The sequence below is a fragment of the Pelophylax lessonae genome (genome assembly GCF_965119305.1).
Source record: "Pelophylax lessonae genome assembly, chromosome: 8".
Taxonomy (NCBI): domain Eukaryota; kingdom Metazoa; phylum Chordata; class Amphibia; order Anura; family Ranidae; genus Pelophylax; species Pelophylax lessonae.
The window spans coordinates 34,989,136-35,006,393 of NC_138775.1; the positions used below are offsets into that span (position 1 = coordinate 34,989,136).

Here is a 17,258-nt window from a genome sequence, read left to right on the forward strand (position 1 = left end):
CCACTTTTTATAGCAAAAGGTTACACTGTACTAGTTTTTCTGCCCGCTGTAGAAAATGAAAGTAGTGGTTTAAAAAAAAGCATTGGGCTTAACCAATCACACAGATTTTTCATAGTGGTTTTCATACCTCTGACCTGTAGATGTCACTATTTAACGTATATATATGTATATATATATATTTATATATATATATATATATATATATATATATATATATATATATATATATAGAGTTGTGCAGGAAAGTGGCTGCAAAATATTACTGCTATTTGTTCTGGTACTGCTCCTTGCAATTCTCCGAGCTCACATAAAGGTGCCTTTCTACTGACCTTGACACACTGTATTATTTCCTACTGTCCTTTGCACACTGCATTACTTCCAACTGACCTCTGCACATTGTATTATTTCTAACTGTCCTCTGCGCACTGCATTACTTTCTTCTGACCTCTTCACGTTACATTACTTCCTACTGACCTCTGCACATTGTAGTATTTTCAACTGTCCTCTGCACACTGCATTACTTCCTTCTGACCTCTGCACATTGTAGTATTTTCAACTGTCCTCTGCGCACTGCATTACTTCCTTCTGACCTCTGCACACTGCATTAGTTCATACTGACCTCTGAACACTGCATTACTTCCTACCGTCCTCTGCACAATGCATTACTTCTTACTGACCTCTGCACTGTTGCACACTGCATTATTTCCTACTGTCCTCTGCACACTACATTACTTCCTACTGACCTCTGCACACTGCATTACTTCCTACTGACCTCTGCACACTGTATTACTTCCTACTGACCTCTGCACACTGCATTACTTCCTACTGACCTCTGCACACTGCATTACTTCCTACTGACCTCTGCACACTGCATTACTTCCTACTGACCTCTGCACACTGTATTACTTCCTACTGACCTCTGTACACTGCATTATTTTCAAAAGTCCTGTGAACACTGCATTACTTCCTACTAACCTCTGCACTCTGCATTACTTACTCCTGATCCCTGCGCTGTCCTAACCAAAGGCGAACCAGGCGAAATCTCAGCCCAACCACCCAGACCAGAATGCAGTGGAGCCAGCCAGACCAAAACACAATACAGCCAGTCAGGCCAGAACTCAAGGCAGCCAGCCAGGTCAGAACTCAATGTAGCCAGCCCCTAAGCAAAAACAGGATTTGTGGCCATCAACAATTATGTAGGCCAAGGGCACCTCTCACCATCTTCCTGCAACAGGAACGAGATGGGGTGCCATTCAAAATACCCTCCTCCAGGAAAAAAAGAATGTCCACACAATCAGTCTTTTGAATGCTTTACTATGCTCAGTTTTTCCCAATACACAAGTACGCCTCTTCCTCTTTTCATCAGACATTGGCATTACTGTTCAGTACAAACTCAAAGTTAACATAGGGGATGTCAACCCACGCTTTCACTTTCCTCAGCCTTAGGTTCCCTGAGATGGGTTCTCATTGGGGCCTATATTAGGCCTACCCCGAGATGCATACTCCACTTAGACTGTCTACCCACATGAAGTTGTTTTGCAGGCTTCCTCTTCCAACCAACCCACTATGGTTCTTACGGGCCCTGCTTATAAAGGAATAGGCTGGCCCAATCCACAGTACCCACCCAGGGGCAGGGCCTCCATAAAAAGGGGTACTAACCCCTGCTTACAAGCCAGCTAGGCTAGACTAAGCTAGGCCAAGCTAAAAAGGAAGGATTAGTTTATAATCTTACAGTGACATTTGTATTATTAAGTCTTCTTCAAACATTCTTATAATGGAGCCTTACTACATAAAGTCCTTATAAAAACCCTGGCGCCTGGCGATCTTTGATCTCTTCCATGTTGTTCAGGTAGATCTCCACATCTCCAAGAATACCTACCCCTGCCATTTTCTATACTCTGATAAGTTAGTACCAGTTTCTGTAATAATATATTCAGATGCCTGCACACGTATTATGGCTGCCTGAGCTTGTTAATAAAAGCACTCTATAAACCTTTGCCTCCCAATTAATAAAATAATAAGGCTGTCATTGCTCCAATCATTCTCCAGCCATGGGTATTTCAGGTGCCAGTCAAGGAGCCCATCCTGATTTGCACGCACTAGTTCAAATAAATATACAGCCAAGCACTGAAGTTGTAATTTCTTCATAAAAACGTTATTGAACCTGCCAAGAACGCATTGCCATCCCCGCTGGAAGACCACTCCTGCCTGACATCGGCAATAGAGAGACACCGTCTTTAGGTGGGAATTTCAGCTTGTTCTTAGCTGGTTCAATAAAGTTTTTATGAAGAAAATTATGGCATCAGTGTGCGGCCATGTGTTTCCTTGTAATCTGCCTCCCAGAATAAAGGACACAACTTCTATGGTCCACTCAGCTGGGGATGTGGCAGGGGCATGTCCTTCGTCAACATTATAAATGGCGTCTTTCTTTTCCATCTCTGAATGAAATGTACGTGACAAAAGTCCATAGCAACAAATAAGATTTCAGGATATTGTCAGATGATGATAGGATAAAGACTTACTGTTTGCCAGGGGTAAAATATATTTGCACACAATCCTAAGTATTTGCTCTTGCTTATAAAGGTGTTTATCAGGATAAAATACCCATTAAGACACAAAGTGGAGGGACCCACCTTGGTGGTGAAGGAACCAGCTTTGGCGTAGTGGTTCATCATTTGGTCCTTTTTCAGGAAGCGACAGTCCACGGCATCACGTCTGGTCGTCCAGATAAAATAGGGGATCTCATTGCGAACAAGTCTTGACTAAGAAGGACATAGAATGGATACTAGAAGTTAATATTTTTTCATCATAATTTAAAATAAACTAAAAATGAAAGCAGAGCATGTGGGAAGTGTTCAAATTAAGGTGTTACTAAGCCCAGGAGCCTGCATTCACTATATCTGATCTCCCACAGTACACAGAGCATGGAAATGCAATAAGTTTAGTAAATATAAACAGCTAAATACCTTTTCTCATCAGCAGTATATAGCAGTCTTGTGACTTCCATCAGTGTCTGGTTAAAGCTTGTAGGAGGAGTTTTCATTCTCCTCTGACTGTTCTCTGAGGCTGCATGACCCCTGACTTTCTGTCTGGTGAACCGTGCTGATTGGCCCTGTGCTGATCACATGCACCCTCCCCCAAAAAACTGAGCATGTGCAGAGTGCCCCCAAGGCTCTGTTCTATCAGCAAATGGATTGGGGACAGTAAAAGAAGGGGAGGATCAGACGAGACAGATTAAACAGCCTTTTTAGACAATGCAGAGAATTAAACCCTTAGGTTCCACAGTGAGTATAACCAACATGCTTTACTACATATACAGACTGATTTTACTCTTGTTGGTTTAGTAACACTTTAACACAGATTTATTTCCATAAATTAGGAATAGAAGATTGTGGCAAACACAGCCACTGTATATTGTCCTTCGTGTATGCATTATGTTTATTGCATGTGTATACCGTTACGAACCAAGTGTTTGTAGTGTGGTTTGTGTTGAGAGAGTGAGAACTCTTTCACTTGGGACTATCATATTTCTGAGCAGTGTCCCTCAGGAGATGTGTGGGGATGTATTGCAGATGGCTAGAAAATGGTAGAAGTGTTTCATAGACCCATGCCAGTGGGGTGGGGTTTGTTATTGTGAATACCTGTATTCCATTGTCCTATTGTTCCTGTCTGCCTTGTAAGCATATTATGGGATGTGTGTTTGTGTGGAATGGCTCGAAGAGGGAGGGGTTTTGGGAGAGTGTAGATCTCTTGTGTTTTCAATAAACAAGGCATTCTAGTTTTGACTCCAAGCCTATGTGTCGTCTAGTTCTTGGGAGGGAAGGATGGTATAACGCTACCTGGATTGTTGCATGCTGTACCTGCCTATTTGGATTATTACCTGTTTTCCTGTCTATCAGCGGAGACCCTGTAGATTAAACTACTTCTCTGCTACAAAGATCCTCTGTGTGTGCCAGGAAAACATTAACATCTGTGTCAACTCCCTTTGTTAATACAGATTTGTCTTGTGTTCTGTAAAGTAAAGCTGGCCATACACGCTTGACAAACTTTGACGGCGAAATCGAAGGAGCCCTCTTCATCTTGGGCTCCATGGCCCCATTCATTTCTTTGGGTGGCCTCCAGCAGTCCTATGGAGTACTCCTCTTCTCTATAGGAACTAATGGAACCATGGCATGTACAGTATGTGTAGGATGAAGAGGACAGTTTTGGAAGAAAGGCTGTAACGCTGTAGGCAGGGCCACACAGTAAAGATTACTGGAAGCAGGATGAAGGCAAGTATTGGATGGGGTTGGCTGCACTGGTGGGGGCCACTTGTTCTTTAAAGTCCAACTTGAAAAACATGCACATGCAAAAGCTCAGCAGAAAGTCATTTGAAGTGACTGACTGAGAGCTAAGAGAAGTGCCTTCACATAGTCACTGTTCTCCTATCCACCTTACAAACAATAGTGCTAAATGTTCAGCTAAAGGTTCATCACCAACGTAACACTAGATTAGTCATTATACTACAATAAAACTGCAGTAACAGCGAGAGGAGGTGAATAATAGTGGAGAAGGTTTAGTGATGTGGAAATCTCAGTTAGTAATGTAGAAATCTAGTTAACAGGAGAAGGAGAGGCAAGAAATTGTGCATTTTCAGACATTTTTCCCATTAAAACCTATTGGGGCAAAAAATGTGCAACTCTTGCCCAAAGAATCTCATGTATTGTTTCCTTTTTTTTTTTTGATTAAAAACGTTTATTGAAAATAATTTTCAAATACAACAATTGTGATACATAGATATTATTGGAATATCACAATATAGTGAAAAGTGCTTATACATCTTGATAATGAAAAAGACATAAATGAACAGTATAGGAAAAAACCTATAAAACTTGTATATTTTTTTTTTTTTTTTTTTAATAAATAAAACAGAAAAAAAAAAATAAAGGTATCAGGAAAATATATAGATTTACAATGTGCGATGCAGATGGTGTAGACTCATAAAACTGTAGAGCAACTATGGAGACGAGTCCATTCATTTTTAGAGAGTTCGGGGTCTCATCCCTAACTGTTGAATAAGAGCAAACTTGAGGGCCATCAAGTAAATTTCTATGAAAACATATCATATATGTCAGTGGGATTATAAGTAAAGTAAGCGTGAGTAATAATATAAGTGAGAATTACGAGACTAGAGAATTAAGAAACCAAGGAACATTTATATAAGTACCATGGATTCCATTTTAGATCAAAAGACTTTTTAGAGTTTGTAATGGTATGATGTAGGTTTTCCATGGCCCTGATCTCCTCTATTCTATTAGATACCTGGGAGAATGGGACTTCGGTATCCTTCCAGTGGTATGCTATTGTCCATAACATTGCAACGCATATGGTGTGTATCAATTTCTTAAGGTGAGAAGGTATTTCTGGTATGTTGTGAAACAACAAGCAATGTTGTGGTAAAAGAGGGATCTTTTTCTCTATTAATATCTCTATTAATGAGAATATTCGGGACCAGCAACTGGCGATTTTGTTACAATCCCAGAAAACATGTTTAAGGGTGCCTATTTCTCCGCATCCCCTGAAGCAGTCTGGCGGAGTATCTGGGAAAAATTTGCAAAGTTGATCTGGGGTGTAATACCAGCGGGTAAATACTTTCAGCGCTGTTTCCCTAATATTTAATGATTTGGTGGCCTTGCAAATGTTTTGAGACATGTTAGACCATTCGGCTGGGGAGAAAGTTAACTGCAGATCTGTCTCCCATTTTAGCATATGTTTGAGTTTTGGTGTGGGGACATTTGATATAAAATTTGTATAGATAGAAGATATAAGACCCTTCCCTTTAGGATTGTTCAAGCAAATATGTTCGTAAAGGCTCATGGAGTTGAGGGAGGGGAGGGAGTAATAGGTATTAAAGTGTTCTCATGTATTGTTTCAAGCTTCGAAGAAGAAACTTCAAGCAATACACTGCTCAGATATTAAAGAGAAATTGGTATGGAGGTTGGGTTCAAAACAGGAAAGTAATGAGTTAGAAAACCCTCATCCCTCTACTAAGTAGTAAGCATTAAAGAGGAAGGGGACCCCCTAAATGGGACTGTAACGGGTAATAACTCATAAATGTGTCAAAAAGGTATAAATTTATTAATACAAAATGTAAAGTATGTACAATTTACAAATATATATGTTCAAATACAAAAAATGGCTTTAAAATCTCAGAAATGGCGACTACACAGAGCTTTATTGTGACAAACGTGACATGGAGGAACCTGGGGTTTGGTCCTGGAGACCCTACGCGTTTCAAAAAGTCTCTTCCTCAGGGGTCTTAGACCATAGTTCCATTAAAGATATTCATGTGATGCGTCATAGTTATAAGCATAGTCGCCTGTATAAAAAATTAGCTGTTCGACCCGCCAGGAGTAGTATGCCCTGGCGGGTCGAACAGCTAATGTTTTTATACAGGCGACTATGCTTATAACTATGACGCATCACATGAATATCTGTAATGGAACTATGGTCTAAGATCCCTGAGGAAGAGACTTTTTGAAACGCGTAGGGTCTCCAGGACCAAACCCCAGGTTCCTCCATGTCACGTTCGTCACAATAAAGCTCTGTTTAGTCTCCATTTCTGAGATTTTAAAGCCATTTTTTGTATTTGAACATATATATTTGTAAATTGTACATACTTTCCATTTTGTATTAATAAATTTATACCTTTTTGACACATTTATGAGTTATTACCCATTACAGTCCCATTTAGGGGGTCCCCTTCCTCTTTAATCAGATATTAAAGGGTACTATAGGCTACATGGGGAATCCTTCTGTAGAGCGTTGAAGTGCTTCAAATTGCTCAGGTGTGAACCATAGCTAAAGCAAACATGGAGTCCTTGTTGGTAAGTATTCCCCAATTCGATAGTTACCATAAGGTCATAGGTGCCATCAGGATCATCATCTTTTTCGTCCTCCTCTTCACCATCGTCATCTGATTAGGAAATAAAACATTATTTCTTCATTACATTTACCAGCACAAAATCAAATGCTATTTGGTATTGGTGGTCAGGGTGTTTTGTAGAAATAACATTATCTTTCATAACTTCTTTGCCAATCATTCAAAATTACTTTATTTTAAGCCCCTGGTCATTCCCAAAGATGTCCTACCATCTCCTTCATTGTGTGTCACAGACAGGCCTCCACTTTATCAGCAGATGTGACCAGTTAGCTCTGGATGTGTGCCACTGAGGCTCGATACACGAGGAATATACAAACAGGTGCCTCCGCGACTGCTGCTAGGAGTCCTGGCAGGGGATGGAGCCCGCCGTGGTCCCTACAGTGGTTCAAACGAAAAAGGGGGGTCCCCTAGTGCCGCACATCCAAGGAATTCTAAGAAGGTGAGTGGAGTGGCAACCTCAGCCTGGGCTCCAGAGTCCAGGACCAGGCTGAGGTTGCCACTCCCCTCACCTTCTAAGAATTCCAGGGATGTGCGGCAGCGGCACTAGGGGTCACCACTTCTCCTTTGCACCTTATCAGTAGCTGTGTGCTGCACCCGCTCACTGAATGGTAAAAGAAGAGGTACCAACTAAAGCGTGTCTATGTGTAACACCAGATTATTTCTGGAAATTACCCTCTGTCTTCATGCCTGACTTTGTTACTGGTGTCAAATATTTCTTAGAATAAACATTAAAATATCCTCCAGACAAACACTTTGGGGAAAAAGTAGAAAAAAATCATCACGATGGCATAAAATCACATAGCATGGAATAATAAATGGTAATAAAACTACACAACGAAAAAGATGATCCTGATTGAATGAGGGGCCAACGCATTTCAACTCAAGTTGAAGCACGTTGGGGCTCTGGATTCATGCAGCAGGGTCATCTTTTTTCCTTGTGTAGTTTTATTACCATTTATTGTTCCATGCTTGCTATGTGATTTAATGCCATCACAATGGTTTTTCTACTTTTTCCCACAATGTTTGTCTCAAGGCTATTTTAATGTTTATTCTAATAAATATTTGACTTTTATTGGGTATCACTAAAATCCCTTCCTTCTCTTCTCCCTAATTGTTCCCTTGTGGATTTTTTATTTATTTTTTGGTGTTATTCACAGGATCACCAGGTTAAAATAAAGAGAGAAAAGCCATTAAACAAAGAGAACTAATGCAGCCACCAAATATAAGGACTGGTTAAGCATCATAAAGAAGTTGTGACCATGAAAAACTTAGGGTGCTGATTCAGTCATACATTCAATAGTCCAATGACTCCTACTGTGTGGGTGAAGGCAGAAGAAAGAACTCATTCTAGCTTTATACAATTCTAAAACGCCCAACCGCCACACACCAGTTCAGCCCATGTCTATAGTAGTAAATGGCTTCAACTTGACTCCTTCCAGGCCACGCCCCCAATGTGTTTCACCCTACCCACAGGGCATAGTCATGGAGGTCCTGTGGGCAGGACGAAACGCGTTGGAAGCATGGCCTGGATGGAGACAAGCTGAAGGGGTTTACTGCTATAGACATTAGCTGAACTGTGGTGTGGCGGTTGGATGTTTTTTCACTTGGAATCATAAAGAAGTTGTTATAGTAGTGAGTCCACTTTTCATAATAGCACCCTTTTGCGCTGGGATGTATTTTTTGCCTTTTCATTATATTACCAAGAATTTTTTTTTGTTACATTAGCAGCAAGGAACAGAAAAGCACACAACCCAGGCATGGAAACATCCCATTCATGTCTATATGGAGTCCATGGTCTGCAATTTTTAATACCGTCATCGTCATGGCCGCTCCCATCGCCGTCATCCTCCTCTGTCTCCTCATCTGCAGACTTCTCTTTTTTCCGAGCTGCTTTGGCCACCTTGGGCAGTTTCTTCTCCACCCATCCGCGGTGGCGCAGACAGCTGCGTATGACGGGGTATGGACCATGGATGCTAAATATTTTTTTTTGCTGGGAGACGGAGATGGGGAGAAAACAGCATTAATACGTCTTTATGAATAAAATCCAGACATATTATTATTATACAGGATTTATATAGCGCCAACAGTTTGCGCAGCGCTTTAAAATGTGAGGGAAGACAATACAGTTACAATACAATTCAATACAGGAGGAACTAGAGGGCCCTGCTCATTAGAGCTTACAATCTAGAAGGGAGGGTAAAGTGAAACAAAAGGCAATAACCGTGGGGGATGGGTTGATGGAGAAAATGGAGGTACATTTGTTAGGGGTTGGTAGGATAGGCTTCTTTGAAGAGCAGGGTTTTCAGAGATCGCCTAAAAGCTAACAGAGTGGGAGATAATCGGACAGATAAGGGTAAGGAGTTCCATAGGATTGGAGAGGCTCTGGAAAAGTCCTGGAGGCGAGCATGGGAGGAGGTGACGAGGGGGCTAGAGAGCAGGAGGTTTTGAGAGGAACGAAGAGATCGATTAGGTTGGTATTTTGAGACTAGGCTAGTGGTGTAGCTGGGGGCTAAGCTGTGGATGGCTTTGTAAGATGTTGTAAGTATTTTGAATTTGATTCGTTGGGTGAGTGAAAGCCAGTGGAGGGCTTGACAGAGAGGAGCAGCGGACACTGAGCGATTGGTGAGGTGGATGTGTCTGGCGGCAGCATTCATGATGGATTGAAGGGGTGATAGCCTGTGTATAGGTAAGCCAATGAGAAGGGAATTGCAGTAGTCGAGGCGCGAGATGACCAGGGAGTGAACTAGGAGCTTTGTTGTGTCTTTGGTTAGAAAGGGGCGTATTTTGGAGATGTTGCGGAGCCTGAGGCGGCAAGATTTGGACAGCGATTGGATGTGTGGTTTGAAGGAGAGTTCAGAGTCCAGGACAATACCTAAGACCTTGGCATGCTGGGATGGGCTGATAGTAATGCCATCAATATTGACGGAGAAATCAGGGAAAGGGGCACGTGGTGGTGGACATATCCACATATGCATTATCACCTTCCATCAAAAATCCTTCCTTGAGCTCCAGTCAGTGACATTGCCAAGGCTGACATGATGTCATCTGTCTGCTGCAGGCAGAAGGAAGCATTTCCTCAGTTTCCTCTCCCCCAGTGACCGGACTGCAACATGACTGACATGACATGACCGACTGTAACCTTGCAGCAAGGCACAAGGATTATTGGCTTCAGCAGGGGCTGATCTGTGTCAGACATTCATGAACACAGCCAGGATTAAATGATCAAGTCATCTCTGAGCCGGTATTTCAGTCCAAGAACTAAATGGTGACCCAAGTTGATACCAGAACAAAGATGGCCCAAACCTTCTGGAGAAAGAAAAACAGATAAAGGCATTGTCAGAGGGAGTACTGTGATCTTTGTGAGAGTTCATACACTGGCGGGATCAAAACGAAACGAAACTATGTTACAGGGGAACTGAGAAAAACAAAAACTGCTTTGTTAATTCTAAAACCAGACTAATATTGGTATTTCTAGCACACAGAGAGCAAGTGCTCTTCCCTACAGCATGTTGGCAGCAGACAGGCGGTTCTACTTACGCTGGGGCTGCTTTAAAAAGAAGAAAAACTCTAAGGGATGTATTTATATTTAAAAAAAAAGATGCACAGTTATTTGTCCTGAGAAACTGAATTGTTCCTTGTGAATTGAGGCAAAAATAAATATTATTAGACTTTTTTCTCTTTAAGTCGAATGTTATTCTTCATACAAAAATGTGTGAATCAGGAAAATACTGCATTCTGGCCACTAGATGGTGTTGATGATCATAGGAAATAAACACGTAGCTCCATCTAGTGGTCATAAGGCAGTATATTCCTTAGTCACTCCATTCTGTGTGACAAATAACACTAAACCTGGAAAAGAAATAGCTTAAAGGGTAACTTCACTTTCGTGGGGAAAAAATCAGCAAATATAGAAAAAACAATATAGTGTTAGTGTATACAGTTGCGACACAAATCATATTGTAATTGAATGTTATTAAAAATGACCTTTCCTTTTCAATCTGCAGCCACTGTTGTTTTCTGAAAATGCAATACAATATGGCTACCTGGAGGTGTTCTGTACACAGAATGTATACTGACCACACCCCAGAAACACCATTTCCTGCTTGTGTGATTGGCTCACCAATTTTCCCAGAAGTCTGCCTAAGATACAAATCAGATTTCTGGCATCCCCTACAACAAAAATGTCATTTTTGGTGAGATACTCCCAATAGGAACACGTCTAAAGGGGTGCAGGCCCAGCAGATTTCCTCATTAGAGCTCTGCAGCTGCCACAGCTGATATATAATTATGAAACCACTCCCATTAGACCCACTCAGCACAGAGGAACAAACAGGGATTTCTTTAGAATAACAAAAGGTAGGAATCTGCAACAAAGGTTGGTAAAGTCCTTGTAATGTACAGAGATCTCCCAGAGGGGAATGTTTTTTTCTCAACAAAAGTGGAGTTACGCTTTAACCACAATCATTTTTGCCCCAATTCGCACAGAAAGAATGTACATGATTTTTCACATAACGAATAGGTTTGCAATTTTTTATTTTTTAACTGGTTAACGACCGCCCGCCGCAGTTATACTGCGGCAGGCAGCCGCTCATGCGCAAACCGACGTAAGTATACGTCAGTGGCGCGCCTACAGCTAAGAGGTAAGCGTGTGCCGCCGGCGGCGCGCTCCTGCCCCCGCTTTTCAGCGGTGACTCCGATGCATGGGGCAGGTGGCTCCGATTGCCGCCTGACACCCACGATCGCTCCCAGCTGAGAGAGAAGAATGGTCGGCTGTTGTAAACACAGCCGACCGTTCTTTTACCTGGAATGATCATAGAGCCCCTGTGATCCTTCTATATAGGAACACAGGTCTCAATGATCATTTCACAAGCTACACCCCCCCACAGTTAGAAACACGCCCCTAGGTACACATTTAACCCCTTGACAACCCACAGTTTTAACCCCTTCCCTGCCAGTGTCATTATTACAGTAACAGTGCATATTTTTAGCACTGATTACTGTAGTAATGTCACTGATCCCCCCCAAAAGTGTCAAAAATGTCAGTCAGGGGTCCGATCTGTCCGCCGCCATGTCGCAGTCCTGCAAAAAATCGCAGATCGCCGCCATTACTAGTAAAAAAAAAAAACAATAAAAATGACATAAATCTTTCCCGTAGTTAGTGGACGCGATAACTTTGCGCAAACCAATCACAATACGCTTATTGCGATTTTTGTTTACCAAAAATATGTAGCAGAAAACAAATTGGCCTAAAATGTTAATAAGTTTTTATTTTTAATTTTTTTTTTGGGGAATGTCATATAGCAGAATGTTAAAAATATTGTTTTTTTTTTTTTTTTTTCAGAATTGTCACTCTTTTTTGTTTATAGCGCAAAAAATAAAAATCGCAATACCACCAAAAGAAAGCTCTATTTGTGGGGAAAAAAGGACATCAATTTTATTTGGGTACAACGTCGCACGACTGCACAATTGTCCGATAAAGTAACGCAGTGCCGAATCGCAAAATATGGCCGGGTCAATAAGGGGGCAAATCCTTCCGGTCCAGAAGTGGTTAAGCCTTTGGCTTTTTAGCTGTTGTAAGATTAGAGATCATTTGGGATTTCAGCTTGGCGCCCTGTCTTATTCTCATGTATATTAAGCCCTTTTTGATAATTCCATTATTCTTCAAGAACAGAGGATTAATAATTATGTTGCTGCACTTTAGAGTAAGATGAACTCGTTTTACTGACCTTAATTGCTTTCTCCACTAGGAGCTTGGCTAGCTTCAGTCTCTCGGGGTTGATCATGGTAGTATTCATTGTTTTTCTCATCCGCCCTTCGGCTGCCATAGCATGTGTACATAAAGATTAGATTAGGATGTTCATATACAGTAGGCGGTCACACCTGCCCTGTCTGCATGATAATATTGTATCTAAACCCAAGAACAAACATGTTTGCAGCATACCAGACTTTCGTGGTCGCTGCATTGGTTTTCTATTTTTCCGGCTTTTTCTCCCGTCAATCCTGCCAGTAACTCACTTCCTGTCCTACCAGTGATGGCGAACCTTGGCACCCCAGATGTTTTGGAACTACATTTCCCATGATGCTCAACTACACTGCAGAGTGCATGAGCATCATGGGAAATGTAGTTCCAAAACATCTGGGGTGCCAAGGTTTGCCATCACTGCGTCTAGGGTAACAACGCTCACTCACTGTACTGTATCTATGGAGGAGCACTGTTGTCACCCTAGGCTGCTCTCCTGATTTTAACTACAAGCATCTCCCCCTCCATTCTTCTCTTTTACATATGGAGGGGAAAGGGGGGGGGGGTGTAGTTTGCAGACAATAATTTGGAAAGCTGATAACATTGTTGAGATCAGTGCACAGGGAGATATGAGATTTCTGGCAGGATCAATAGGAATTTTGCTATAGTAGTAGAAAAAGTACTTAGCCTGATAACAAAAAAATTAAAAAAAACAGCACATCTAAGTGCCGGTTCCCACTGTTCCGACTTGTCAGGCGACTTGGTCGTCTGACAAATCGCGGACCGCGCTGTGCAATTGGAACCGTTCTAATAGGAGCGACTCAAGTCGCTCCGACTTAGAAAAAGGTTCCTGCACTACTTTTGCACAAAGTCGGAGCGACTTGCATTGACTTCCATTCTGTGAAGTCAGTGCAAGTCGCGCCGAAGTCGCGGTGCAAGTCGCGCCGAAGTCGCGGTGCACGGCGACTTCATTAAGTCGCCCCAAAGTCGTGTCGCCATGGTGTGAACCGACACTTAGGACTTCAATATATTAAATTTTTATTCTTGGGTTTAGATACAGTGCATCCGGAAAGTATTCACAGCGCTTCACTTTTTCCACATTTTGTTATGTTACAGCCTTATTCCAAAATGGATTAAATTCATTATTTTCCTCATAATTCTACAAACAATCCCCCATAATGACAACGTGAAAGAAGTTTGTTTAAAATCTTTGTAAATTTATTAAAAATAAAAAATGAAAAAAATCCCATGTACATAAGTATTCGCAGCCTTTGCCATGACACTCAAAATTGAGCTCAGGTGCATCTCATTCCCACTGATCATCCTTGAGATGTTTCTACAACTTGATTGGAGTCCACCTCTGGCAAATTCAGTTGATTGGACATGATTTGGAAACGCACACTTCTGTCTATATAAGTTCCCACAGTTACCAGTGCATGTCAGAGCACAAACCAAGCCATGAAGGCCAAGGAGTTGTCTGTAGACTTCCAAGACAGGATTGTATGGAGGCACAGGTCTGGGGAAGGGTACAGAAACATTTCTGCAGCATTGAAGGTCCCAATGAGCACAGTGGCCTCCATTATCTGTAAATGGAAGAAGTTTGGAACCACCAGGACTCTTCCTACAGTGAGCCGCTCGACCAAACTGAGAGATCGGGGGAGAAGGGCCTTAGTCAGGAAGGTGACCAATAACCTGACAGTCACTCTGACAGAGCTCCAACATTTCTCTGTGGGGAGAGGAGAACCTTCCAGAAGAACAACCATCTCTGCAGCTCTCCACCAATCAGGCCTGTATGGTAGAGTGGTCAGACAGAAGCCACTCCTCAGTAAAAAGCACATGATAGCCTGCCTGGAGTTTGCCAAAAGTAACCTGAAGGACTCTCAGACCATGAGAAACAAAATTCTCTGGTCTGATGAAACAAAGATTGAACTCTTTGGCCTGAATGGCAAGCGTCATGTCTGGAGGAAACCAGGCACCGCTCATCACCTGGTCAATACCATCCCTACAGTGAAGCATGGTGGTGGAAGCATTATACTGTGGGGATGTTTTTCAGCAGCAGGAACAGGGAGACTAGTCAGGATTGAGGGAAAGATAAATGCAGCAATCTACAGAGACATCCTTGATGAAACCTGCTCAGAGCGCTTTGGACCTCAGACTGGGGTGAAGGTTCATCTTCCAACAGGAGAACAACGCTAAGCACACAGCCAAGATAACAAAGGAGTGGCTACAGGACAACTCTGTGAATGTCCTTGATTGGCCCAGCCAGAGCCCAGACTTCCACCCGATTGAACATCTCTGGAGAGATCTGAAAATGGCTGTGCACTGATGCTCCCCATCCAACCTGATGGAGCTGCAAAGAAGAATGGGAGAAACTGCCCAAAAATAGGTGTGCCAGGGGCGTAACTACAGGGGTTGCAGGGGTTGCAATCGCTACCGGGCCCCATGCTCCAGGGGGCCCGGTAGCAAACAAGTGGGTGAACTTCAAGGATCGCAAAGGTCACACTTGCAACCGGACCCTGGCATTGCACCACTGTGGGGAGGCCCCAAGATTGCAGGAAGGGGGCCCACAAGATTGCAGGAAGGGGGCCCACTGCAGAACTTGTGAAAGAATCCTGCTGCGGGACCGTAATAAAAGGCCATGCAACGAGAGTAAAGAGCCCCAGGATTAGTGGGAAGAGCCCTGGGCTTGAAGGTAAGGGCCCCGGCCAGGGGGGCCCTTCATGGTTTCTTGCATCAGGGCCCTGAAGGTTCTAGTTACGCCTCTGAGGTGTGCCATGCTTGTAGCATCATACCAAAAAGAGTTGAGGCTGTAATTGGTGCCAAAGGTGCTTCAACAAAGAATTGAGCAAAGGCTGTGAATACTTATGTACATGGGATTTTTTTTTTTCTTTTAAATAAATTTGCAAAGATTTCAAACAAACTTCTTTTACGTTGTCATTATGGGGTATTGTTTGCAGAACTTTGAGGAAAATAATGAATTTATTCCATTTTGGGATAAGGTTGCAACATAACAAAATGTGGAAAAAGTGGAGCGCTGTGAATACTTGTGAATATGATTACTAGCTTGCAGAAGCACGGGCTCTTCATCATTCATACCCATTGGGCCACATACAAATAAAAACATATATAACATACTGTATACATTTGTGACACAATTCATACAGCAAATGAATGTTATTACAAATGATCTTTCCTTTCCAATCTTCAACATTATAGTTTTCTGTAAAATGCAATGCATTATGGCAACCTGGAGGCATCCTATACATAGATGGTGTGGCAGAACCCACTGTCACTGTGTGGTTTGGAAGGGACTGTGCGCGTGCCTCCTACCGACAGACTATGGGCCAGAAAATATGGGATCACCTGGGGACATGCTGGCATTGAGTTAATGTAATGTAATGTAATGCTACAGCCCTTCTCCCCCCATTAACCCCCCCCCCCCCCGCTTCTTGTTGATGTGTCTAATTGTGTTGATTCATGACACAGACAATGGTCTGGACTGGAGACATCTCTCCGCAGGGGGTGTGTATTGAGAGACTGCCTGTTTACCACAATCTCATTAGGTTATTTGTAGCCTGTTTCAATGTACAAATGTTCAGTCCCCATTGGTTGTTCCTTGTCCCCTTCCCCCCTTTGGCAAGGCTAAGGGGAGTGTCCCTAACAGTGTGTAAAACTGTATGTCTTGGAATTTAATAAACAGTTTAAGCTCTGCATGTTGAACCCTCAACACCTGTGTGGATTGTCTCGTGATTGAAGGGTTAAGGGCTGGGTATGGCTTCTCCGCAGGCTGTGGGTGCGTTTGGAGGACAGGAGACACAGGTCCGGCGGATGTACCCACCTGGGGTACTAAGATCTGTTACAGATGGTATACAGAACGCCCCTCAGATATGTCGTTTCCTGCTTGTGTGATTGGCTCACTGATTTTCCCAGAAATCTGCTCTAAGATACAAGTTAGATTTTGGCCATCCCCTGCAATCCTGTCTAAAGGGATGCAGACCCTGCAACTTTCCTTATAAGAACCTTGCAGGTGCAGCAGCTGATTGATAATTATAAAATCACTCCCATTAGATTCACTTTGCACATGGACACAGACAAACAAACAGCTATCTCTTCACTTTCAATTTTAACTGTAAACAGGACAAATAGAGAGGGTGAATCTCCCTAACGGGGACACCGACAGCAATAAAAACTCACAGGGGTTCTAATCCCTTCCCACTCTATCCAAAAATTTAAAAAATAGTTTTGTCTTTAGTTATACTTTAAGGTTTCTAAGAGATGAACAGTTCTGGGTTTCCATAACAACTTCCATTTAATTTTCCAATACTATACTGGAAACATAAGAAGAGAGAACATGACTGCTTGGTAAAAACGACATGAATTATTTTTCCTCCTTAATTTATTATGCATGAGGCCCTCTCATCAAAGAAGCCCCATCAATGGCAAATCACTGATTGTTTTCCTACCATCCTGCTTGTGCTTTTCCACAGCAGACCGGGGCTTCTTTTTGAGGTTCCCAGTAGGAGATGGAGCTCGATGGCTTTCATGTTGACTTTGAAGCTTCAAGGAGGTGCCTGGAAAGTATATCACATTTTTTTT

The 17,258-nt window shown here is 42.4% G+C and overlaps 1 protein-coding gene across 1 annotated transcript in view; it reads right to left on the minus strand.

The window, feature by feature from the left end:
- LOC309562138 (tubulin tyrosine ligase 3-like) overlaps window positions 1-17,258 on the minus strand; it is a gene marked incomplete at its 3' end in the record, with an annotated part of 112,413 nt that overhangs the window by 16,605 nt on the left and 78,550 nt on the right. The window contains exons 8-12 of the mRNA XM_082266264.1: window positions 17,126-17,233; window positions 12,649-12,740; window positions 8,735-8,912; window positions 6,894-6,955; window positions 2,634-2,762 (exon numbers count right to left, since the gene is read on the minus strand). Coding sequence (XP_082122390.1) covers window positions 2,634-2,762; window positions 6,894-6,955; window positions 8,735-8,912; window positions 12,649-12,740; window positions 17,126-17,233 — 569 coding nt within the window. The remainder of the gene's footprint in view (window positions 1-2,633; window positions 2,763-6,893; window positions 6,956-8,734; window positions 8,913-12,648; window positions 12,741-17,125; window positions 17,234-17,258) is intronic.